Source organism: Lygodium microphyllum, chromosome 4, assembly GCF_053477565.2.
Source record: "Lygodium microphyllum isolate KBCC chromosome 4, Lygodium_microphyllum_v1.1.10, whole genome shotgun sequence".
Lineage (NCBI taxonomy): Eukaryota > Viridiplantae > Streptophyta > Polypodiopsida > Schizaeales > Lygodiaceae > Lygodium > Lygodium microphyllum.
The window spans coordinates 101,191,385-101,217,944 of record NC_141138.1 but is presented as its reverse complement, the minus strand read 5'-3'; the positions used below and the strand labels follow the sequence as shown (position 1 = coordinate 101,217,944).

At 42.5% G+C, this 26,560-nt stretch overlaps 1 protein-coding gene across 2 annotated transcripts in view; it reads left to right on the top strand.

Annotated features, from left to right (window-relative positions):
* The first annotated feature begins 1,152 nt into the window (after nucleotides 1-1,152).
* LOC148037391 (CLP protease regulatory subunit CLPX1, mitochondrial-like) overlaps nucleotides 1,153-26,560 on the top strand; it is an 89,970-nt gene continuing 64,562 nt past the window's right edge. The window contains exon 1 of one of the 2 annotated variants that reach the window (XM_087676297.1): nucleotides 1,153-2,519. In XM_087676297.1, the coding sequence (XP_087532423.1) occupies nucleotides 1,722-2,519 (798 nt within the window). In that variant the 5' untranslated portion in view covers nucleotides 1,153-1,721. The remainder of the gene's footprint in view (nucleotides 2,520-26,560) is intronic. The other variant, XM_087676298.1, reaches the window with a different exon arrangement.

Genomic DNA, 26,560 nt, shown 5'->3' with positions numbered 1-26,560 from the left:
TACATATTGTACTTTTCTCCTCACATTAGGAAGCTTTGTCTTTAAGTTGGAGATTGTTGCGGGTTAAAGGTTCCCTGTGTTTACCTCATACTTAGTGCTCACACACGTATACACTGCAAGTGGCAGTTGTCCATCATTGCCATCTTTACTCCTTCTTATTTACTATGATATAATAATAAAGAGAAGGCGGGTCACACATTGTGACTATTGGAAGTTCCCACACACGAGACTTACTCCCTCTCTTCTTCGAACTCCCATAGCTTTTGCTCTTCTCTTTGACTTTGGCTCACTCTATCAATCATCCTTTGCAAGGCAAGTTTGGTGTATAAAGGTTTGCATTTGCTTCTCCTAAAAACATTGAAGTAAACACCAACTCGGGGCTATAAAGCTCCCTTGGTACCATGGCGGGGAGAATAATAATTTAGGGGAGAGAATACTGAAGAGTTAGGGATTAGGGATAGCACATATTGTAGAATGGTTACGTGGTGGGGAGGCATGCTAGAGTGGTATTTAAATCAAGTACATTATCTAATAAGGGAAGTTTTGGATGCATCTATACGAGGGCCTTGCAAGGGTGGGCTTTATGTAATTGTTATTTTTCTTTTGATATTGTATCTCTATTGTGACTTCAATGTTGATTTTTCCAAGGATTTGAGCAGAGGGAATAATGGTAGGTTGTGGCCTTGAGTTTCTCACTTGGCATGCTAATGAATGTTCTGGGTGTTGTGCCAACTAGCCATGTGAGCAACTTCAAGGACTTACTTAGCTTGAGGGGAGGCAAGGTGGACATACATAAGAAATATCATGGACATTGAAATGGTTTTCTTGTCGCAGGATCCTTTTCCATGAGAAAAGATAATTGGTAGGAACTTGGCACATTAGATTTGGATTTTACTCACATAATCTTTGTGCACCTCACATGTCATGTTGTTCTCATTATCGAGGATGGTATATGTCACATGTATTCACATCATCTTTGTGCACCTCATGTGCCATCTTGTTCTCATTGTCAAAGATGGTATATGTCTTATCCACCATGTTAATGTGAGGCAATGAAAGAATCTTAGGAGGACAAATTGTCTCAATAGATGAAGGTTAGTGACATCATTACACACCTACATTAGTGCGGGTATCTTCATCTATACTCTAAAAAACCGGTTATTAGATGGTTTGTAACACATATCCCTACAAAGCTGAAGACTTGCTCATGGTTTGACGATCAGGTCTGGCTATGTCGGACAACTTCGGCTCTTGCGTCTGCCCTAGCTTCCCCTACCATTCGCCCATGCCTCCCCCTTCTTCCCTTTCGAGCATCGGCTTCAGCTCCTCGTGGCAGGCTGCTTCCGTGTAAAAAACTCAACAAATCAGGAGATAGAAAGCTTGTAACTGCAAACATGTCAGTTTGCTCGTCTGTGAAAAGAGTTCAACATAGCAGGAGATCGAAAGCTTGTAACTGCAAGAAATTTCAGTTTTCAAATGCATGAACTCAGAAATCGCGCGCACATTCTCTGGCCACCTGAAGAAATTGAGGAAATCCCCTTCGCTTGCCGAGCTCGGGGACTACCGTTAACCTCTTTTACAAGTTAAATCTGTATATTGGAGGTTGGAGCAGCTGCTTCTGCTCAAAGATGATGGCGAAAATTGTAGGATAGCTGATCGATTCTTAAATACTGGAGGTTTATTTTATAGTACTTAGAAAACAGATAGGCATTTTCTTCGGAATGGCTGCCATTGCCTACCGTCGAAGGTTTCAGGAGTTCGTTTCTAATCACGGCAAGCCTGCTTCCCTGGTTGGGCACGGAAGGGGATGCCGTTGGACAAATTATCTCTCGCAAACAATGCGAAGAGAAGATTGCATCAACCCTCACTCAACATTTTTACCAGTCTTTTTACCTAATTCATGCAGCTTCCAGTGCATGCCATGTTTGTCATCACCTTACAAGAATGGTGACAGGGAGGGCTCTGGTGAGAAAGACGCAAAGTCAAAGGTGGTTTTCGATCATTCCACTCAAAAGCTCAATGAAGTGGACTCCGGGCCCCATGCAAAGAAGCAGTGGAGCTGGCCCCAAATAGTGCCATTTGGCACAAGTAACATATTCCCACTTTTCACTAAAACAGTTGAAACTGAATCGAACATGGATGAACAAAAGAATGAGGTGTCTGCCAGCAGCATTGACCACTGGAAACAGTCCGCATACATGGAACCACTCATACAGGTTGCTTTCTCGGGTCCTACAAAGGTGGCAAAGCGTCCTCCAGATGACTCTCCACATTGGCAGCCAGGCACTCGTCTGTTGCCAGTCTCTGTACAGCAAGGTCCTGCAACAGTATTTCCTCCAGGCATAAATCTCTTGCGCACTCAGCTGGGGGGAGGCGGTTCTGGTGGCTCAGGAGGGTGCGGGGGTGCAGGGGCAAAGGATGGATGGGAAGGTTCAAACCCTGGAAAAGATATACCCACTCCTCGGGAGCTGTGTGCAGCTCTTGATAAGTATGTGGTGGGTCAAGATAGAGCAAAGAAGGTGTGCCTATTATCTGCATTCTTAGATGATAGGATTGAACCTGTTTCATTTTTTCCATGTTATTTGTAATGAAGAAAACGATCATTTATGGCAACATTTGCTTGTTGTTGCTTGAAACTTGTTTTAATTGTTCATGCTTATCATTATCACCTCCTTAGATCAGCTATGGCATGATTAAAGGTTTGAAACCCATCCCAAAACCCCCCAACAACAAAATAGATGTTCAATGCGTGCAAGATAATGCACACCTACAGCCAAAACTTTGAACATAATTTGACATTATGTTCAATCCACAATCACATGGACAAGACTCTGATATTTTAAGTGGTGAGTTGAAAAAGAATATTAAAGTTAAAGCTTTGTTACCTTTGGTGTAGAAAAGTCTTTGCATTGTAAGATGCATAGATGAAGTCTGAAGTACTTCGTTGGATTTTGGTGCGGTTAGAAGTTCATCATTGGAATGGGCATATGGAAGTGTGAGTGCTTGTTGGGTTGCTTACGCCAAACATGCATGCATGCATCCATATGTTATATTTTTAATGTCAAGCTTTTGATGTTCAAGAAATTGAGTGATTGGAATGGGCATGTAGGAACATTATTGAATGCTACATTGCTTATCTAAGTGTGTATGTGCGTACATGATTTATTATGTTAAACATATGTGCTCTTGTCTATTTAGTATTTACACACATATATGGTGTATGTAAAAGTACTCATGTTTGCTTATTGTAAGAAGGAGAGGAAGGGACAAAGAAAGAATGTTACATTGATGTTCTCTAAAGGCCAAGGGCTTGTGAGACTATTGAATATAAGAACTAGTTGGATGTGGAGGTGTTTGTATAGTTCCCTACACTCATTATCAAAGCATTTGTTCTGGGGTGGTGTATGTAAAAGTACTCATGTTTGCTTATTGTAAGAAGGAGAGGAAGGGACAAAGAAAGAATGTTACATTGATGTTCTCTAAAGGCCAAGGGCTTGTGAGACTATTGAATATAAGAACTAGTTGGATGTGGAGGTGTTTGTATAGTTCCCTACACTCATTATCAAAGCATTTGTTCTGGGGCATGGTTCGAGATTGGGTGAGTCCCCTAGTGTGTGTAGAGTATGGGAAGCTTTGGAGGGCGATTGAGTGTAGGATGGAGATGAGCTAGGAAGTGTGCGTATAGGTTGGCTAGGCTGAAATTAGCCCATTGCTGCTTCCACATGGTAGTTTGCGAGTTAACAATCAGTTGCCACAAGCAACTTCTCACAGTGATGCTTGCTTGTACCTACGCTATTTGCTCATTGTTCGACGGCGTGAAGGCCCTCTCTTGCTAGTTGTCCGTCCAAGGGATATACCAAGCTCTCGTAATAATCTCTGAAGCTTCATAACCTCATATGTTGTCGTTGATGCTACTTTGTATTCTATCTTTGTAGAAGATATGGCCATCATTGGTTGCTTTGTGTTGCTCCAAGAAAGAGCGCCTTTACCAAGTAAGAAGCAATAATCGATACTTAATGGCCAATGATCAACATCTTCGACTAAGTTGGAGTTGGTTCATCCATGCGACATTGGAGTGGTGTCTCCTACACTTGATTGTAGAATAGGCCATGTTTAGGTATGCTTTTGAGGAATTTCAAAATCCTCATAATAGCCCACCAATGAGTTTTCTTGCGCTCACTCATAAACCTTGTAAGCAGATTGATTGAAAAGCAAAGATTAAGTTGGGTGTTAAGCAACCGAATTAGTGATCCAACTAGCCTTTTGTAATTGGAAGCATCCATAGCCTCAAAATCTTCACAAGTTGAAATCTTCTAGTTTGGATCCATAGGAGTATCCTTGGGATGACAAGCCACCATCTAGAAGGCAACCAAGAGCTATTTGACGTAATACTGTTGAGGGAAAAAGATCCCCTTGGGCCCTCTCACTTTGCTATATTTCATGGTCAAGGAAGAAATGAAGTAATCCCATGTTGGTCGTCTCAAACATTTGATTGAGGTCTTCATTGGTTTGTTGTGTTTCCCTTGTTAGTATGAGGTTGTCCATGTAAAGCATGAACATAATGGTTCGGCCGCTAAGGTGCGGATGTGCAAATTGGGATCACAAACTAGAGCTTGATCTTTGATAGCTCAAACTTTCTCAAAGAATGGTATTAATTTTCTTGTTCCAACCAGGCCATAGAGAGCCTTCTTAAGCTTGTACACTTCTCCTTGGCCATTCGAGGAGGTTGCTTAACATAGATTTTCTCCTTAAAGTCTTTGTTTAAAAATGCAAACTTCACATCCAATTGATAAACTAGCCATCTCTTAAGGCTATCAAGTGCAAGAACTGTCCAAATAGTTGCTATCCATATGGTAGGGGCGAAGGTGTCATCAAAATTAAATGCTAGGTATTTCATCAGCAAAACCCCTTAGCCACCAATTTGGCCTTGTGTTTGTCCAAAGTGTTGTCGCTATGATGTTTGGTCTTAAAGAGAGACTCGCTCCACTCCAATTACTTTCTATTTGGCTGGCCAAGATTCCTCTCTCGTACAATTCTACTTAATTGATTTAAGTTCATGTTAGTAGTTTTGTTAGTACATGAGTGAGTTTGGACATGTGTAGTATTGTGCTTGACATTATAGTGATTTTTAGGCATTTTTTGTGTCATGATTATGGTGTTTTAAGCACTTATTGAGTGCCTTGACAGGGGAATTATCACTTGCCTAAGTGCCCCTTTACAATCATGGTCATCTTGATGGTGCTGATGATAATATAAAGTACAAAATAAATACATAATGTCTGAAGAAAACTATAAGCAACACCCTATCACCATCAAGAGAAGAAAGTTGCCCCTCTCAAAGTGGAAGCAAATTGTAAGCAACACCTGTCACCATCAAGATAAGAAAGCTACCCCCTCTCAAAGTGGAAGAGAAAGCTGGAAGGAGTCATCCTCTCCTTGTTAGTTTGAAGTAGTACTAAGTAGGGGAGAATGTATCCAAGCCGATCTTGGGTAGTAGCTATTGAAGAACTGACCTATTGACTACTTGGTCAAAATATCTGCAAAGTTATTTCACGATGGCACAAACTCTAGTTGAATAGTGCCTAGATCAGCATGCACTTTGGTGATGTGGAAGTGTACACCAACATGCCTCGTCTGCGGGGTAATGATGGGGTATGAGCTAGTGCAATCGCACTTTGGTGGTTGTTGTAGATAACAGTTAGAGCAGCACAAAGGAAATGAAGTGCCAATGGCAAGCTCCTTAGATAGATAGCCTTGGTGGTGCTGTCATTAAGAGTCCCATACTCAGCCTCGACTGTGGAAGTTGCCACTGTCTTCTTTTTACAACTTGACCAAAAGATGGGAGCCATGCCCTAGGAAAAGAGGTTGTGAAGAAAATTGTGGTGTCTTCTTCTTACAACTTGACCAAGAGATGGGAGCCATGCCCCAAGAAAAGAGGTTGTGGAAAAAATTGTGGAGTAGCTGCTAGGGTTTGCACTAAGGAAACATAGAGTGTATGATAACGACATAGGCACAATAATATAGACACAGATGTGCAAAACTCAAGCCCTAAAAGCAAAACTCAAAACTCAAACACAAACAAACACAAGTAGGAGAGAGAAAGAGCACAACTTTGAAGTGAATGAAAACTGTAAACGAACGAAGAGTGTACAGAGTGCCCAAGGGAAGAGCAGTAGTGTCGGAGAGTGACACCCATTAGAGACGGATCCCAAGTATTGTAATCACCAGCGGGAGATGAGAGAGTTCTGAATAATGAAGGGTAGCACGTTGGTAACCAAAACACAGCAGTTGGAGGGTGAAATCCGGTAAATGCAGCAGTGTTCCACTAGAGAAGGCTGAAAATTGATTACCCGAGGCAAAGAACCGTTAGGTGATAACATGAGAGGTGTTTGTTGATGTAGGTGGTTTGTTGGACAACAAAAACGTAGGTACTGCAGCAATCACCCGATGGGAGAGATAGCAACAGCTTGTCGCCTGGTACTAGATGCTAAAAATGCAAGCTGATCAAGTGCTATAATAATTGGATAGATAGAGACCTCCAAATAGCAGGGTGATGGCTTACCAAGATTGTAAAGGTTGTCATGGAGAGGTGAAATTTTGAGATGCTTTAATCTTGTTGACGACATTTGATTAAGTTATTAATGAAACGTGCAAGGTTGTTTAGCACATGTGATGCATATGGCAATCATGGTAAAAGGCCAAGGACCCAGAGGATGTCAAAGGCAAAAGTTGTGATAAGTTATGTTAGTTCGGTTTTGGTGGTCAATTGGTGTTAGTTTTGAACCTAGGACACTTGTTTGGCAAATAATTGTTAATGGTGATACTAGGGACTAGCATTAATTGATTAATTAATGTCAATCTAAGGGTCAATAGAGGTTGGGGACCGCTCTAGGTTGCAAATGGCCTAGCCAATTTAATTATGGATGGGTACATTTAATTTTGGGTAGGGTCAAAAGGGTTGAAATTAATTTTCAAAATTATTTAATTCTGAAAATTAATTTAATGGTTGGGTAATGTTGGAAAATGGAGTAGGTTGCCACTCGGCACAATTATCCATGCAATTGAGAAAAATCGTTTTTGGGCCTGGTTTGAACCATTCAATGCATTCAGCTTGCAAGAGGAAGGAGATGCTACTAGTTTGATTTGTAGCCATTGAAGGACCTTTTGGAGCAGCTAGGAGCAAGAGAAGACCATTCAAGAGCAGGCGATAGCAGTTCCAGCCCTCCCAAGTGCAGGCGATAGCACGTAGGGGTTGGTGACAGCATTTATGGCAGTAGGTGTCTGCATTTAATGTAGTTTGGTACAGACAATAATCAGATTTTTGACATTTCCTGTGTGGCAACTTTGAATTTTCTCTCTTTGGCATTCTCTCACCCAACCCATTCTCAGATCTTAGCATTTCTCAGCCATGTTTGGTGGACAGTAGAGGGATTTCTGTTGTAAACCTTAAATTTTTATAGAAATTAGGTTTTAATAGCCACCTGGGGACCTGTGCCAACAAGAGAAGGTATCATACATTGAAGTTAGCACTTGCAATTTGTTGTATTGACAAAGATTTCAGATGCCAAGCCATCCATTGTGAATTGGGGCAGCATTTGGCCAGTTGGTGGTTTCATTTGTGTGTCCTAGGTGAAAATCAAGGGGCAATTGGCCCAAATTGTTTCCTGATTGTTTGTACATCAAGGGGCTTTTGGATTAGCTAAGGAGATCAGAGAATCTCCGTTTATAATTGATCCATTGGCAATTGAGTTAAGGAAATACCGAAAGGGTCTCCAGTTTTGGGGCAACAGGGTGTCTATTATCCAAGATTGATAAGGTCGTGTGCATTTTAGTTTATGCTGAATTATTAATTGCTATAATTAAGTGCTTGATTAGGTCTTACCACCCTCTCTGAGAAGGAAGGGTGGTTTCATGGTTCTATTGCGGGGATACCACTCAATCCCTTGATTTGGTGGGCCCAAGGCACTTGATTGCAAGCCAAAGCTTTGCGCTACTACTGATTTTTGCTCTCATTTGAGAAATTACAGCAATATGTCTTCATATAGGGAGATGGAATAAATCAGTGATGATGCTTCTCAGTATGGATACTCACATGGGGAAGAAGGAAATGCAATGCTTGATCTTGGACAAGGCTCAGACCATGAACATCAAGCTGAAAATGTTGCTGTTGGGCAAGATGTAGGGTTTTCAAGGCATAATGAGGCTGATGACCGGCAAAGTGAAGAGGAATTTGATGACCGGTTCAAGAATTAGATAAGGACAATAGTAAATCTCTTTGTTGAATTGGCAAAGGTGTTAGCCTTCCTATGTTAGTTATGTTAGCCTGTCATCTCCTAGTTGTGAGCTCCTATTAGAGTCTAATGGAGACATAGGAGCTTTGGCATTTTAGGTGCATTTTCTTTATTTGTCGGCTTTGTGTGTGCATTCCTAGGCTAGTTTTTGCTGTCCACAGTTTGTCTATACCTGCTAGACATTGTTGTTGTCATTTGGGATTTTTTTGGGGTCTCCCCTATTTTTTTGGCATTTTTTAAAGTGACCAATATTTAATGTTGATTGGCTAGCATTTATGGCCTCCTCAGGATCAAGTTGGCTAGTTTTTTGGTGCTTTTGCTATTTATAGTTGAGCCCCCACTCGGTACACATACATACACTCTTTAGTCTTCAGTCTTCCCTTTGCAGGTGCACAGTTTGACACTTTGACTCTTTGTGCTTGGTGCTACCATCATCATTAGCTTGATCTAGTGCCCTCATTGACGCTTTGGGCTGCATGCAGGGACTGATCAGTCCATCATCATTGTATTGGCATTCTTCTTGAGTCAATGCAATATTCTTCCTTAATCTTTTGCTTCCTCTCTCTCTCTGTGCTTCTCTCTGTGTTTGTGTTACTCTTTCGTTGCACACTTTCACATGGTATCGTTGTTGAGAAATCCTTTACCCTTTACTCGCAGTTTGCGTTTTTGTGTTTTTGCGTTTTGCGTTTAGGGTTTGCAGCCCAAAAAGGGGCGCCATCCTAGACTGACTGCGCCTATTTACATGGTATCGTTGTTGAGAAATCCTTCACCCTTTACTCGCAGTTTGCGTTTCTGTGTTTTTGCATTTTGCGTTTAGGGTTTGCAGCCCAAAAAGGGGCGCCATCCTAGACTGACTGCGCCTATTTATAGGCCACTCTCTCATTCATTCCTCACGGCTGATTCATTCAGTCCGTCACCTCTTCTCTCCAGTCTCTCCACTACCCTCACACCCCTTCAAGAGGACATTGTGGTTCGTGGTTCGTGGCTGTCTTTATCATCTTCCTTTTGCTACGGCACCCTTGTTCCCTTGTATTACATTCACTCCATGATTCAGATCTTCATCATTCCATTCATCAGAGTTTCTTCTCTCTTCTCTTCTCTTCTCCATGTTTGCCGAGTTCACTTCGTGTTCCTTCCTGCAAACCCTACCGTCTCGCTAGTACGTCATCTTTTGACATGGTATCAGAGCTGGATCTACTCAAACAGCGGCAAAGATCCTCCACTCCAATGAAGGCAAAGACTGGTGGCGCGTTCGACATCCACTTCTCTTCTTCTTCCGCTGCATCAAAATCTCGTTTTTTGCAGATTTCAGGTTTTTCAGCTTGCTGCCCACACCCCTTTTGCGAAGGACATCACAATCTCAGCTGTCCCTTGCTGTCATCTACAGTTTGGCACCTGTTTCAAGCCTTCCACCCACAGTTTGCAGCTGTTTATAGCAGAACGACTGTTGCTGATCACTCTCCATTCAGAAAACAATCTCGTTTTTGCAAATTTCAGGTATTTCAGCTTGCTGCCCACACTCCAAACACAGAGGACATCGCGGTCCAAGCTGGCCATTGCTGTCTACAACAGTTTGGCGCCTGTTTCCAGCCTATCACACACTGTTCAGAGTTGATTTCAGCATATGGACTACTGCTGCTGCTGTTTTTTTCCTGCGTTTTTAGTCTTTCGCTCTCCTGTTGTCTGCGTTTTTAGTCTTTCTCTCTCCTGCAGGCTGTCCTGCTTCCGTTTTTAGTCTTTCTCTCACATGCTGCTTACGTTTTGTCTCTCCTGTAGCCTGCGTTTTTAGTCTCTCTCCTCACTTGCGTTTTTCTACTGATGGTCACATCCTCCTTCCATTGGCAGCTCACTTCCAGCCCTTCCACTACCCTTCCACCACACCCCTTGAGGCGGACATTGCTCGTGGTTCATGGTAGCTGACCTCTTCCTTCTTTGGCAAGGCACATTGGTATCCATGGCTTCTTTACCAATAGATGACCAGACTACTGGTTGCTTCTACTGTGGCATCACCGGACACACCACCGATGCTTGCCGATTTCGACCTTTACTCCCCACCCCCTAGAGTACATGCGTCTTCCACCAGGCACTCCTTGTGCCACCTCTCCTTTCTGGGCCACAGAGAACGTTCTGCATCGGCGCAGAGCGACTATTGCTGATCACTCTCCATTCAAAAAACAATGTCGTTTTTGTAGATTTCAGGTATTTTAGCTTGCTGCCCACACCCGGACGTGGAGGACATCACGGTCCAAGCTGGCCATTGCTGTCTAGAATAGTCTGGCGCCTGTTTCCAGCCTTTCACACACTGTTCGGAGTTGATTTCAGCATATTGATTGTTGCTGTTGTTTTTTTCCAGCGTTTTTAGTATTTCTCTCTCCTGAGGCTGTCATGCCTGCGTTTTGACTTTCTCTCTCCTGTTACTTGTGTTTTCAGTCTTTCTGTCTCCTGCAGGCTGTTCTGCCTGCGTTTTTATTCTTTCTCTCACCTGCTGTCTACGTTTTTAGCCTTTCTCTCTCCTGTAGGCTGTCTTGCATGCGTTTTTAGTTTTTCTCTCTCCTCACCTACGTTTTTCTACTGGTTGCAACCTCTTACTGCTGGTCACATCCTCTTCCCACTGGCAGTACACTGCCCTCACACCCCTTGAGGCGGACATTGCGGTTCGTGCTTCACACTGCCCTCACACCCCTTGAGACGGACATTGCGGTTCGTGGTTCATGGTGGCTGACCTCTTCCTTCCTTAGCGAGGCACACTGATATACATGGCTTCTTTACCAACAGATGACCAGACTACTGGGTGCTCCTATTATGGCATCACCGGACACACCACCGATGCTTGCCGACTTCGACCCTTGCTCCCCATCCCCCCGGAGTACATGCGTCTTCCACCAGGCACTCCTTGTGCTACCTCTCCTTTCCGGGCCACAGAGATCGTTTTGCATCGGCTATCAAAGTACTATGCTCAAGGCAATAAGACGCATCCGATACGCACTAAGTCCTTTTGGGCACATGGAGGATCGATTGGCGCTACGACCTCCTGGAGATCGTCACAATGCCAGCGGCAATCTTCTCCCACTTATTTTCATGTACAGTGGCTTCCACGACCTACGGATTTGCAGTTCGCTCCACCGAGAGACAGTGATTGTTTGGTACTGTCTCCTCGTCAATCTGCTCCTTCAAGAGACAGTGGCTGCTAGACTCCTTCCTCTTCTTCGGCTACCCATAGTTGCTCCACTGAGAGACAACGATTGTTGCCCACCTCTTGCTCATTCTGAGCCCCACCCTTTCCCATCCTCGACTACTTAGGTTCGAGAGGCTACCTTTGGGAGCTCTTCAGTATCCCAGATACCTTCTTCAGCACAACCAACGGTCCTTCCTTCGTCATCAGACATTTCGGAGTTCGTGATCCATGAGTTTTTGGATTCCCTATCTACTTCAGAGGGGGATTTAGAGGGGGATAATATTTCTTTGCCCTCAGAGGGGGTATCTACTTCTTCTTCAATTTCAGCGGGGGCCCCTCCACCTCCCACCTCAGAGGGGGAACCTACTCCACATGAAGCTCTTCACCCATCCTCTACTTTCTTGGGGTGGTTGTCTTCGACCAGTCATCTCTTCTACTGATATCCAGGATCTTCAAGTACCACCTAGATTGGGACCTCCGAGGTTCAGCTGCGACTTGGTGACGAGGCCTTTGTATTCCTTCCAGCATGGATACACGGAGCTAGTGGCTTCTCTCCCGAGGTTGAGTTTCGGGTTCTCCAGTTCACTCTGTCTACTGTTCTTTACTGTTGGTTCCCTTTCAGGTGGACATCTTGGATCTTCGAGATTCTCTACCTCCTATGCATTGCATGATTTCATCATCTTTGTACTAGAGCTCTTGGGCAAGTGAACAATTTCCCCACGAGGGACACTGTCCAAGTGGCACCTGCTGCATGAGCATTCTTCAACATGTAGCATTGCATCTCCACCTCACTCTTCTCTTGTTCCCCTTTTTGGGCTTGGGAGGGGGTGTTGAGAAACCCTTCACCCTTCACCCATAGTTTGCGTTTTTGCGTTTTTGAGTTTTGCGTTTAGGGTTTGCAGCCCCAAAAAGGGGCGCCATCCTAGACTGACTGTGCTTATTTATAGGCCGCTCTCTCATTCATTCCTCACGGCTGATTCATTCAGTCCATCACCTCTTCTCTCCAGCCTCTCCACTACCCTCACACCCCTTCAGGAGGACATTGCGGTTCGTGGTTCATGGCTGTCTTCATCATCTTCCTTGTGCTACGGCACCCTTGTTCCCTTGTATCACATTCACTCCATGATTCGGAACTTCATCATTCCATTCATTAGAGTTTTTTCTCTCCTCTTCTCTTCTCCATGTTTGCCGAGTTCACTCCGTGTTCCTCTCCGCCAACCCTATTGTCTTGCTGGTACGTCATCTTTTGACACCTCCTCCACCCTCAATTTCTCTACTTTATTTCACGTTGCCTCTTTGCACCCCTTCTTCGTCTTCAGCTCCTTCCTCTCCTTCTCCACCCTCTACTCTAGCTTCCCTACCACCTTTGACGGATGAAACTACTACTTTGTCGCATACTTCCACCTCTTCATTCTCCCCATGGAGTCTTCTAGGATTGATCAACCGTTAGAGGGAGAGTCTTCTTTAGATAAGGAGGATTAACCTTCACTTGGTGAGAGGGAGTCCCTATCCTTGACAGGTGCATTGTAGGTATCAGAGGCTACTCAGTCTCCCTTGCAGCCGTATGAGCCTATTCAAATTCCTTGTTGGTATTGACAACTCATATAGGATTTAGGTGTTTCTCAGTTTTTTGCTTCTTCTATAGGTCCATGTAGATCAGTTTACTTACAAGCCTAGTGGACTAGTTCACTTTGTGTGAACTATGGCTTTATGTCACAGATTCTTCATGCCAGTGAGCCTAGTATAGTTGAGGAGGCTCTTACAAAGGATATTTGGCATCAGGCCATGTAGGAGAGGAGCTTGATTCTATCGAGCGTAATTAGACTTGGAAATTGGTTCTGTGTCCCTTGAAGTGGAAGGTGATAGGTGTGAAGTGGGTCTATAAGTCCAAGTACCTTGCAGATAGTTCCTTGGACAAGCACAAATGTAGGCTTGTAGCCAAGGGTTTTGCTCAGAGGCCAAGTTTGGACTATTTTGGGACTTTTGTACCTATAGCTCGGATGTCTATAATTCAACTTATTTTGACTCTTGCAGCCCACAACCATTGTCTTGTTTATGAGATGGATGTAAAGTTTGTCTTCTTGAATGGTGTCCTTGAGGAGAAGATTTGTATTTCATAGTCTCTAGGTTTTCTTATGCAGGAGGAGGAGGACCATGTCTACAGATTGCGGAGGGTCCTTTATGGCTTAAAGCAGGCTCCTCCTACCAGAGGATTGGTCGATTCTTTCTACAAAGTGGCTTCCATTGATGTCTTGTGACCCCAAGTGTGTTTCGCTCATCTTATACATGGATGATCTTATCATTATAGGGAGCTCTACTTAGGAGGTTGATCGTACTCCAAAGATTTTACGACACGAGTTTGACATGACGGATCTTGGGATCCCACATTTCTTCCTTGGCTTGGAGATCTATTAGATGGTACAAGGCATCTTTATTTCACAACACATGATTTTCGAGCTTCTCTCAGAGTTTGGTATGGTCGATTGTCGGAGTTTGGTATGGCCTATTTCTTGCCCCATGGACCCAAAGTCCAAGCTTTTGGCATCCGGAGCTCCCCTTACAAATGCCACCTGTTATAGGTGTCTTGTTGGATCTCTCATCCGGCTTATTCACACTCGATCGGACGTTTCTTCTGTTGTGGCATCGTTGTCTTCTTTCATGAAGACTCCTACTCAGGAGCATTGGAGAGCAGCCTTGCACATTCTTTGTTATTTACAAGGGACTCGATACTATAGGGTCATGTATTGAGAGGGGGTTACTCTCTCTAGTTGGAGTGATTGTGAGTGGGCAAGTAATGTGGATTTGTGCCGGTCCACTAGAGGTTATACCTTCTCCCTTGGATTGGGAGTTATCTCGTAGAGCAGCAAGAAGCAGCCTATTGAGGCCCTTTCTTCTATAGAGGCAGAGTATTGTGCATTACGTTCTACAGCTATGGAGCCAGTTTGGCTTTGTTGCATGTTGGCAAAGATTGACTTTCCTCAGCCTAGACCTACAGAGCTGTGTGTCGACAACCAGAGTTCTCTAGCTCTAGCAAAGAACCTTGCGTTTCATGCTCGCACAAAGCCTATTGAGGTTTAGTATCATCATGTTTGAGAGCGGATTGTGGATTCTAAGTTAGCGGTGACCTACTGTCCCACGGAGAACAAGGCAGCTGATCTCTTCACAAAACCTTTGCCTAGGCTTCTATGCTTCACCACATGAGGTTGTTGGGTCTTCAGACACTCCTAGGATCTGAGAGGGGTTGTTAGCCTGCCTATGTCAGTTCGTCATCTCTTGGTTGTGAGTTCTTGTGAGTCTGACAGAGACATAAGAGCTTTGGTAATTTAGATGCATTTTTTTAATTCGTCGGCTTTGTGTGTGCATTCCTAGGCTAGTTTCTACTTTCCACAGTTTGCCTACACCTGCCCAGACATTGTCTTTGTCATCTGGGATTTTTCCAAGAAACCCCAAATTTTTTGACAATTTTCTTCAACAATGAACATTTAATCTGGTTGGCTAGCATTTATGGCCTTTGTAGGATTAGATCAATCAAAATTTTGGTGTTTTTTCTATTTATAGCTGCATCTCCTACTTGAAGCACGCACACTCTCACACACACACACACACACACACTCTCTCTCTCTCTCTCTCTCTTTAGTCTTCACTCTTCCCTTTGCAGGTACATACTTCGTCACTCCGACTCTCCGTGCTTGGTGCTGCCATCGTCATCAGCGTGATTTGGTGCCCTCATTGATGCTTTGGGCTGGGTACAAGGACTGATCAATCCATTTTCATTGTATCAACATTCTTCTTGAGTCAATGCAATATTCTTGCTTCATCTTTTGCTTCCTCTCTCTCTCTCTCTCTCCCTGTGCTCGTCTTTGTGTTCATGTTTCTCTTCTGTTGTGCACTCTCACAAAAGGATCCTTAGTTTACCCGATTTTTGAATGCTTTGAAGGAGGATAGCAAAGGCAAGAAGAAGAAGAAGAAGTTATCTTCTACACCTTCGAGACAGCAAGGTGCCTCGAAGGTAATGCCAAAGTTCTCACTTGAAGCTCCCAAAGATGCTAGTCAAGCAAAACAGTTGGTACACACACATACATGGCAATGAATATAAATGCAGGGCCATCATGGAAGTGCCAATCCAATGGATTTTGGAAAGTTGGATATGTATGCTATAATGGGGCAACTAGGATACTTTGGTGGTAGCACGATTTTTCATGCTATCCTTGGATAGAGATTGCATATGGGAATGTTTGGCACAAATCCCTATGATATGCAGCAGCCAATGCATGGTGTGCAAGGCCCAATGTATTCAGGTATGGCTAGAAATTTGCAAAACCCTATGTATGGCAGCATTGGCTTGATGCGTGGGACACCAAGTAGCAAGTTTGGTAATGTGTCTGCACCTCCAAATGTCTATGTGGCTCAACGGATGAGTATTGGTCATGCAAATGCTGTGTTTGGTGTTGGTTTTAAAGTAAATTCAGCAAATACACGCTTTTTGCAGCATCCAGTGTATGACAACTTGACACCAAAGGGGCAGCGAAAAACTACGATGAGGGTGGAAAAGCAGTGAAGTTTGAGTCCTTTAGTAGTGTGCAAGATAGGTTGAAAGTTTTGACTCTCATTTAGCAATTTGATGTAGCCTATTTTGGGGGGAACTTCATCCGGCCCTCAAAGATTTGAAAGGCAGCCTCTTTGTAAAAGGGCAGTACATTGCAATGGTGGTCCACTCTTTTGATGCAAGGTAGAGTACTGTCAACATGGGCACAATTCAAGCAAATGTTTGTATCGAATTGGTTGATAAGTACCTTTGAGGTGGACATCATGATAGCTTGGAATAAGCTGGATACTAAGGAATGCAAGAATTTGGAGCAATACAATAAGAAGTTTTGGGATGCATTGATGCGTGTCACTTCTTATCGTATCCGTTCATGAGCAAGTGGAAAAAAATGTTCGCGGGTTGCCAAAAGGAATCAAGTATTTTTGCATAAAATCCACCGTGTCTAGCATATCTCAACTCATATAGGCTATTGGTATAATTGATGCTTTGTTGCATGGGAAGGATTCAAGCTTCTTAGAGAGTGGGGAGAAGTTGAATAAAAAGTTGTTTAAGTCTAAGAAAAAGGGCAGATCTGAAAATTAGCTTGAAAAGGGGCCAAAATAGAAGAAAAGGGCTCGAAAACATTGGCACAACGTGGGGAATTGATGGCTGCATATAAATGTTTCATTTGTGAACAAGAGGGTCACATTGCAAGGGACTGTCCTAATATATTGCAAGCTGGAAAATTAGAAAATCAGGGAGATTCTAATGGAAAGAAGCCCAAAACATAAGTGGAATTGGTGGCCGATGTTATTAGTGATCAACCCAATGATGATGCTACTGAGTTATGTAGAGTATGGGGCAAAATTAGGGATCAACATGCATTGATATTCTTTGACAGTACACGAGTCAACTTCATCTTTGTAGACATGGTAGCCTGTCTAGGCATTAGAGAGGATGAGATGGGACCCATGGAAGAAGTTGGAATTACATGTAAAGGCCATGTAGAGGCTGTCATATCGCTCATTGCAAAGCTTCAATTGCATACATAAGAATATGTGGATAGTGAAGAGTTCTTCATTACTCCACTTGAGGGTTGCGATGTATTGCTTTGTATACCATGGTGTCACTAGATGCATGCAACGATTGATTCTCGTCCAAAAGAGATCACTATCCAGCATAAGGAAAAGACACTCACACTTGATGTAAAGCTGAAAGAGGAATCTATCCCTGTTGTATCTGCAACTGCCAGTTCTAAAATAATAAAAAGTCATCTTTCAACGCATTTGTTTTTTTACTAAGGATAAAGATGAGAGCAAGAATGTTGGAAATATGTCTAAGTTAGAGAAAGATCACATGTAATTTCTGAAAATGTATATTGATTGCTTTTCTCAATCACTTCCAGGGAAGCTACCACGAGAAAGGCTTGAAGATCATGGTATAGATATTATCTTTGGAAGTAGCCCATTTAATAAGCCACCCTATAGAGTTCACGCAGCTCAGCAAGAGGAAATTATGAGTCAGGTGAATGAGTTGTTAGAAAAAGAGCTGATTGAGTCTAACTTATCTCCTTTTTATTCTCTAGTGCTTTTGGTGCAGAAAAAAGATGGTTCATGGTGTATGTGTATTGATTATCGTGCTTTGAATAAGATCTCGATAAAGAATTGGTTTCTGATCCCATCTAATAAGCCACCCTATAGAGTCCACGTAACCCAGCAGGAGGAAATTATGAGTCAGGTGAATGAGCTGTTAGAAAAAGGGCTGATTGAGCCTAGCCTGACTTATCTCCTTTTTGTTCTCCAGTGCTTTTGGTGCAGTAAAAGGATGGTTCATGGTGTGTATGTACATTGATTATCGTGCTCTGAATAAGATCACGATGAAGAATTGGTTTCCGACCCCTTGGATCGATGATGTCATGGATAGATTGCAGAGAGCAACCATATTTAACCATATAGATTTGAAAAGTGCGTACATCATCGGATACGCATTAGATCGGAGGATGTGCCCAAGACAACTTTCAAGACATCTTTTGGGTTATGCGAGTTTTTTGTCATGCTTTTTGGACTTATAAATGCTCCTGCTACTTTCTATCGGATGATGGATCGCATCTTCAGGCTTCCTAGAGTAGTTGTGGGCACTTTCTTTGATGTCATGATTATCTACTCAAAGAATGAGGCAGAGCATAGAAAGCACTTGGACATTGTGTTCAATGATTTGCATAAGCATAGGCCGATTATCAATGACAAGAAAAATGAATGCTTTTTACATGAAATCCACTTTTTAGGGCATATTGAATTGGGTGATGATATTCTCATGGACCCTATAAAGGTTGAGGTGATATGATCATGGCCATCTTTGAGAAATGTACATGAGATTTGCAGCAGCTTGGGTTTGTGTTTTTACTACAGGAAGTTTTGTTGAAATTGCATCTCCATTGCATACTTTGCAGAAGAAGAATGTGCCATTTAGATGGACAATAGTGGAAATTTCAGCGTTTGAAAAGTTAAAGGAAAAGATGACTTCAAATCTTATGTGTGTATTGTCCGATTTGAGGAAGTCATTCGTGGTTCAATATGATGCATGTGGTAACAACATTGGGGTTGTTCTTTATGGTTGAGTTATGGCTTATGAGATCAGAATTCTCCCTGGTGCAGAGAAAAATTTGCAGGACTATGAGAAAGAACTGTTGGTTGTAATTCATGCATGTTCTACGTGGAAACATTATTCGTTGGGTAGTGCTGATTTTACAGTGCAGATAGACTGTCAGACTTTGAGGTACTTTCTGATGTAGACAAAGTTGTCAGAGAAGCATATGAGATGGACAAATTTTCTCTTTATATTTCATTTTCAGATTGCATATATCGATGGTAAAAAGAATGTTGTGGCTGATGCACTGTTACATAAGCCATAAATTTCAGCTGCTAGCATGGTTTATCACATTGAATTGGATACCACGAAAGGACAATATGTTGCTGATTTAGACTTTGCTGATGTTTATGGCCAGGTTTGCAAGGGCCAGAGGCATGAGCACTTTGTGCTTAGAGATGGATTTCTGATGATACATGGATGCCTGTGTGTAATGAACCTATTGAGGCCTAGAGTCACCATTAAAAGTCATGTTTCTTCATATGTAGGACATAAAGGTATTGATGTCACAATTAAAGGCAGTGGAGCATTTTTTTTATTGACCAACTTCAAGGCATGATGTAGAGCAATTTATCAGGATATGCATTGTATGTCAAAAGGTAAAGCATGATAGGCAAAAGATACCGGGCTTGTTGTAGCCCTTGTCTATTTGAGATAGGCCTTGGCAAAGCATTGCGATGGACTTTATTTTGAGCTTTCTAGGACACTTATAGAAAATGATGGGATATGGACTATCATTTGCACGTTTAGCAAACAGGCCCATTTCATTCCGGGGTGAGGGAGAAAATAATGACTGATCATATGGTAGGGTTGTTTTGCAGCACATCTTTAAGTAATTATGGTATGCCAAAGTCGATCGTTAGTGATCGAGACCCTCGAATGACTAGTTTATTTTGGAAGGGGTTGTTTGAGAATATGGGTACCACATTGAAATTCTCATCATTCTTCCATCCATAGATAGATGGTCAGTTCGAGGAAGCAAATTTCACATCGTTGGATCTTTTGAGGGTCTATGTTTTAGACCACAAGACACAGTGGGAGTACCATTTGGCATTGGTTGAGTTTGCTTACAATAACACAATGCATAATTCCATTGGCAAAGCTCTATTTGAGGTGGTTGAGGGTGGCAAGAAGATACCGCCTATCTTGCAAACTAAGGATAAGATCTTTGAGGTTGATCGTTATGTGGAAAACTTGGGTGTAGGCTATGCAAAGATAAAGTATGCACTTCAAAGATCATAGGAAAAGCATCTCAGTTTTTGATCAGTTTGAGGATTGTTTATGATCACTTTTAGGATTAGTTTTGCATCAGTTATTGATCAATTTTGGCATTAGTTACTGATCAATTTTTGCAATTAGTTTGTGATCAGTGTGGGGTCACATTTGTAGCAATTTGTGATCATTTAACAAGTTTGTAAGTGATCAGTTTATGCTGAGTTTTCAATGGTTTATAGTTGGTTCCATGGACAACAACATGTTGGTGAATGCCATTGATAATTTTAGCCATGGTTTATGTTGAGTTTATGCTTTACTATGGTTGTTAAGTCAAAGTGGTTGAGAAATATGAGTTATGAATATATCCAATAGGTTTTTAGTAAGAGTTTTGGACTGTTTGTTAGATTTATGTCATGTTTATGTTGGCTGGAAATTTTCAACAAGGTTTGGGGCATGTGGCATGGTTGGACAACAACGGCCAATGTCGTGACTGTGATGCCTTATGGAAATTCCAATGTAGTATGCTTTGCCTATGGCACAATGCAGTGGAATCGAGGAGGATTGAAGGGATTTTAAGGGGGAGGTTTATCATGGAGACGTGAAATTTTGAGATGCTTTAATCTTATTGATAACATTTGATTAAGTTATTAATCAAATGTGCAAGGTTGTTGAGTACATGTGATGTGCATAGCAATTATTTCGTGGTAATAGGCCAAGGACCTCGAGAATGTAGTGAATGTTAAAGGCAAAAGTTGTGATAAGTTATGCCAATTGGATTTTGGTGGTTAGTTGGTGTTAGTTTTAACCTTAGGATAGTTGTTTGGCCAATAAGTATCAATGATGACTCTAGAAACTAGCATTAATTGATTAATTAATGCCAGTTTAAGGCTCAACAAAGGTTGGGAACCACTCGGTTTGCAAACGGCCTAGCGAATTTAATTATGGATGGGTACATTATTTTGGGTAGGGTTAGAAAGGCTGAATTAATTTACAGAATTAGTTAATTCTGAAAATTAATTTAATGGTTGTATAATGCCAGAAAATGGGTTTAGAGGGCTGTCACTTGGCACAATTACACATGCAATTGAGAAAAAACGTTTTTGGGTCTGATTTAAGCCATTTAATGCATTTAACTTGCAAGAGAGAGAAAGGAGATGCTGTTGGTTTGACCTACAGCCATTGGAGGACCTTTTGGAGCAGTGAGGAGTAAAAGAAGACCATTCAAGAGTAGGTGATAGCAGGATTTTTTTTGTAAACCCTAAATTTCTACAGAAATTAGGGTTTAACAGCCACATTGGGACTCGTGTCAACAGGAGAAGGCATTGGAGAGTGAAATCAGCACTTGCAATTTGTTGTATTGACATGGATTTCAGATGCCATGCCATCCATTCTGAATTGGGGCAGCATTTGGCCAGTTGGCGGTTCCATTTGTGTAAGTCTTGGGTGAAAATCAAGGGGCAATTTGCTCAAATTGCTTACTAATTGTTTACACAGTGAGGGGCTTTTGGATTAGCCAAGAATATCGAAGAATCTCGGCTTGTAATTGATTCATTGCAAGTGAAGTTAAAGAAATACTGAAAGAGGTGCCAATTTTGGGGTCAACATGATGTTTATTGTCCAAGATTAATAAGATGATGTGTGCATTTCAGTTTATGCTCAATTATTAATTGCTGTAATTAAGTGCTTGATTAGGTCTTACCACCCTCTCCGACAAGAAAGGCTGGTTTTAAAGGCGATGGTTATCTTACCAAGGGAGTTCAAGTAGTCACCCTAGAGAGAACAAGGCATTGGACAAAGGGTTCTCGTTGACTGTCTAGTAGTCTATGAAGTCCTACAAAGGCAAATGGAACTACAATGAACTTGTTTTTAAATTTAAAAAAAAAGTGTTTTGAGAGATGATTGGGATTGATTAAGTAATTGTAGTATACAGGAGAATGAAAAGGGATCATTGGGTCCAACCCATCACAAAATAGACAAGGTACTGTCCACTTGAGGGTGTCGATGACGAGGGAAGGGTGATGAAGTAATGGTGGTGTGGTATACACAAACTGTTGGCAGAAACAGGTTAGGATATGTCTAGTAGTGCTCTACATAATGAGTATGCTACATGCTGTGAAATGGTTATGCAACAGGTGCCACTTGGACAGTGTCCCTTGTGGGAAATTTAATTCACTTGCCCAAGAACCCTTTACAAAGATGATGAAATAATGCAATGCAAAAAGCGTAAGTACAACTAGAGGGGGGGGGGGGGAAGGGAGGTCGATATCGAAGACAAGTGTTAAGGCCTGTAGAATATCAAGAAGGGTAGCAATCTCCTCTTAACCTTGAATGTCGATGCCGAAGGAGGAAGAAGAGCTAGGTATTGGTCTTCGTGTGGTGCCAAGAACCATGATGTGAGGAAGGAGCTTAACTGGTAGAACAAGAGAGAAGGCACCACCATGATAACATCAAGAGAGATGCTGCACGATCTGCCACGGGAGGTAAAGTCTCCATGCTGGGAGAAGAGCAAAACTCCTAGGATGATGAAACCATGAAAGGAACGACGCGTATCCCAAGTCTCTAGCCTAGATAGGAATGGTACAAACCTGCATGTTAGCCCTATATTGAAAATAAAACCTTTGAAAAGAGATGAAAATTTTCAAGCGATGTCAGTAGTAAGATGCTGCAAAAAGCAAAACAAAATTGAAATGAAAAATTAATTGAATGAACAATGGAATGATGCAAATGTATATGTGTTCGTGAATGAATGCAACAGAAGACTTAATAATGAAAATCTAAGAACAAAATCGTATGGGCCTGACTCAGACCTAAGAGTGCGAGATGGAGCTAATCTAAGGATGTGGCAACCCTTGCGTATGCCCACTAGTAGGTCTTTGTCAATGAAACTTGACGAGGTGGTGAGGTAGTCCTAGATGGAGATTAATGTGAAGTAGATGCGTAAAGTGCAATGGGATCGGGACTTACAAACCAATCAATCAACCCCTTAGGAGTAGACAAGGATGGTCATTGAGGTTGTTAGTGTGCCACAAGTCCAGCAATTGCTGGTGGGGTGGCCGAAGGAGCAAATGAGGCAATAGCGGAAGGTGTAGCCCCATTGGACTGTCCTAGTAAGAGTCACAACAGCCTGCTGAGGTTTCTTAAGAGGAAGACCACGAGCCTTGGTACAACATTCCTCATCCACATGGCCCAATCTTTGGCAGTTTGTGCAAGACCTGTTTTTATAAGGGAGTTGTCGTGAGATTGATTTTGTTTCTTTTGTTCCGTTTTGAAGAAGAGGAGTCACCCTTGGTTTGGCTTGCCTTCGCATCTTGTGAGTTCTTGCTACTGTTGGTTTTACCTTGTGAAGAAGATGCAACCAGCCCTCTCTCTGAATAAGTATGTGTGAAGGATTTCTTGTGAACTTGGTCATGGAGCCTTGTGTAACGCAAGAACTGGCACTCAAAACTTGTAGAAAGTCGGCAATCTAGGTAATAAGATAATGTGGTGCATAAAATGGAAGTATTTGTTGGAAATAAAGGGTCATCGTGTCTTTTATATGTGCACGGGTGTGAACACACCCTTAGCACATTGTACTTTCATACATATTTCTATCTAAAAACCTAAAGTGGTACACTCATCATTGTACCAAAATACGCGTTCACTCTGCTCTCTCGCACTCTCTATCTCTCTCACTGTGCATAATGACTGTCTGCCTCGATCTTCGTGCCTAATCGATTCCTACAAACTAGTATTAGAGCGTAAGGTGCTGCAGACGGTCGTCAGGCTGAGGCAGAAGACCAGCGTGGTAACGAGAGCTCAAAGGCGAGCAGGAGAGTCACAAGTGTGCTGCATTGTCAGTTGACAGTCTGGGAACCCAAAGTCTGCACAAGCGACCAGGTCTGAGACCACGCTGCAGACCAGCGTCGACAGGGCAGCTAGGCGACAGCTTCATTAGGTGGCGGGCAGCGACGTCTGCGTGACTGGTGATGGGCGTGGCAGCTGTGTGACAGGTGACAGGGGCGACCAATTGACGCAGCGTGAGGGACCTGCGACAGGCACCGTGTCCAGCGGGGCGACCAACGCGAACGACGAACAGGTGGTGTGACGGTCAACGGGCACTGACGAGCGCGACCAGCCGGCGGGGTTCCAGGCTCACGGCGATGCCTGGCGGTCAACGGACCCGTTTGAACTTTTCAAAAAATTCATTTTTTTTTTTTGAAAATTGCTTATACCCACCAACAGGGTTTTGCGCGTGTAAGCACAAAATCTCAATTTTGTGCAATTTTGGCCCAGAAATTTGGGGCTTTTCCCAGATTTTGGAAATTTGATGTAGGACAAGCAAATTTGTCTCAAAAATTGCAGGAATTTGTGACATTTTGTCTTCGACATTTGGGGCTTTTCATGTACATGCACAAATTGGGTTGAAATTGACCCAATTTCTCGACATTGAGGCACATTGGACCCCGTGCAATTTGGGGCTTTTGCGATTTGGGCTAAATTCGTGCAGCATTTGGTCATTTTATGTACACGCAGGTTGAATTCTGCGCAATTTGGACATCAACACTTGGTAAAATTTGGGGGTTTTGCTGAAATTGCTTTATTTTGGCAAAATTGGACTGTCCTATGCATGACAGAGGAAATGTAGATGTGTGTTTGATGCTTTGAGCACAAAATTTTGGGGCTTTTGACAGTTCGTGTCAAATTTTATGGCCGTGGGTACCTGTACAACAGAAATTACAGCTGAAATTTTGGGATTTCTCATGTAATGTGATGCACATGCCCTTTGGAACAGCTATAATCAGTTGGATAATGCTTTAGCACTTGGTTTGCTGCTTCTGAAAACTTAATTACAGATCTGAAATCTGTACTTCTGCGTGGTCATTTATTGCTGATTGGTACTTGTTTGTACCTTGGTCACTTGGGTGACAGTTTGGGCCTGCATTTGCTGGTTTTTTGGTCACATTTGGGCTGAAAACCATGGCTGGCAGCAATGACAGCAGTAATTTGATGCATATAAAGAAGCTTGAAGGAGCACATAATTTTGCAATGTGGCAAAAACAGTGCTGCAATATCCTGTTGCAAAAGAAGCAGGCAAAGTTGATCAAAACTAAAGGGGCAAAGCTTGCGGACATGGATCAGGACGATTGGGATGAGTTGAATGAGCTTGCATACTCAACCATAGAGCTATCGATTTCTGATGCCTTGCTCTTCAACATTGAAGGTTTGGATTCTGCATATGCTATATGGACTAGACTTGAAGAACTGTATGCACAGAAGAGTGCTGTAAGTAAAGTGTATTGGCTGAAAAAGCTTATGGATTTGCGTATGAAAGAAGGTGCATCAATGTCTACTCACTTAGAGTGAGTTTAACTCCATTTTCAGCCAACTGTTTGCCTTGAAGTTCATGATTGATGAGGAATTTAAGGTTACTTTCTTGCTTTGCAGTCTACCAGAGAGTCGGAATACATTCAGGACTGCTATGAGCAATTCTAATGTGATCGTTTTGTATGCTGATGTAGAGAGTGCTCTACTTATGGAAGAGATGAATCGGCAGAACAATGCATCCAGTAAGTATTCCAGTGCTTTGCATACTAGGGGCAGATCACAGCAAAAGGGCAAATATGATGGCAAGGGACGTAGTAAATCACATGGCAAAGATATTGAATGCTATCATTGTGGCAAGAAGGGTCACTTTAAACGTGACTGCTACAAATGGAAGAAAGAGAAAGAAAAAGGCAAGAAGACAGATGATTGCAAGGAAGAGAAGAAGGACAGTCAGCCTAAGAAGAGCAGTGTAAAAATTGAAGAGTTGAATATAGTCACTCATGACAGTGACAGTGGGAGTGATGTACTCTTTGTCTCCACATTTTGGTGCACATGCTCTACTTGGAGATATAGATGATGATATGCATACCTGGATTCTTTAATCAGGTGCTTCCTTTCGTGTCACCCCTCATCGTGAGTGGTTTTCCGCCTATACAGGGGGTCGACATGGTGTTGTCCATCTTGGGGACAACTATGCATGTGAGATTGCAGGTATTGGCAGTGTGCAGTTACAGTTTCAGCATGGCTCTGTCTTAACACTTCAGCATGTACGGCATGTGCCTCAGCTCAAGAAGAGCTTGATCAACACAGGGCAGCTAGATGATGATGGTTTTCATACCACCATTGGTGATGGAAAATGGAAGATCTGTAAGGGATCTAGGGCTATTGCTAGAGGTTGCAAGAGTGACCATGTTGTTGTCGTGACCGAGCAGCCAAGTGTTTCTTTGTGGCATGGCCGGTTGGGACACATGGGTCAAACAGGAATGAAAGTGCTTTCTCGTTTGGGTTACTAGCCTTGTCTTCGTTATGCTAATTTTGAACATTGTGATCATTGCATTTATGGCAAACATGCACAAACGTCTCACAAAAAGTCTCTTTCTTTGAAATCTTCTCCTCTAGAGTTAGTACATTCTGATGTATGTCAAATGCCAGGATTATCATTAGGGGGAAAGAAATATTTTGTCATCTTTGTTGATGATGCTACACGGAAAGTATGTGTTTACTCTATCCATAGCAAGGATGAAGTACTTGACATGTTTAAAAAATTCTTGGCATTGGCTGAAAATCAGACAGATAAGACACTTAAGTGTCTTTGCTCTGACAATGGTGTGGAATATGTGTCCAAAGCCTTTCAGGCATTTTGTGACAGCAAAGGGATAAAGAGGGAGCTCACTGCCCCTCATA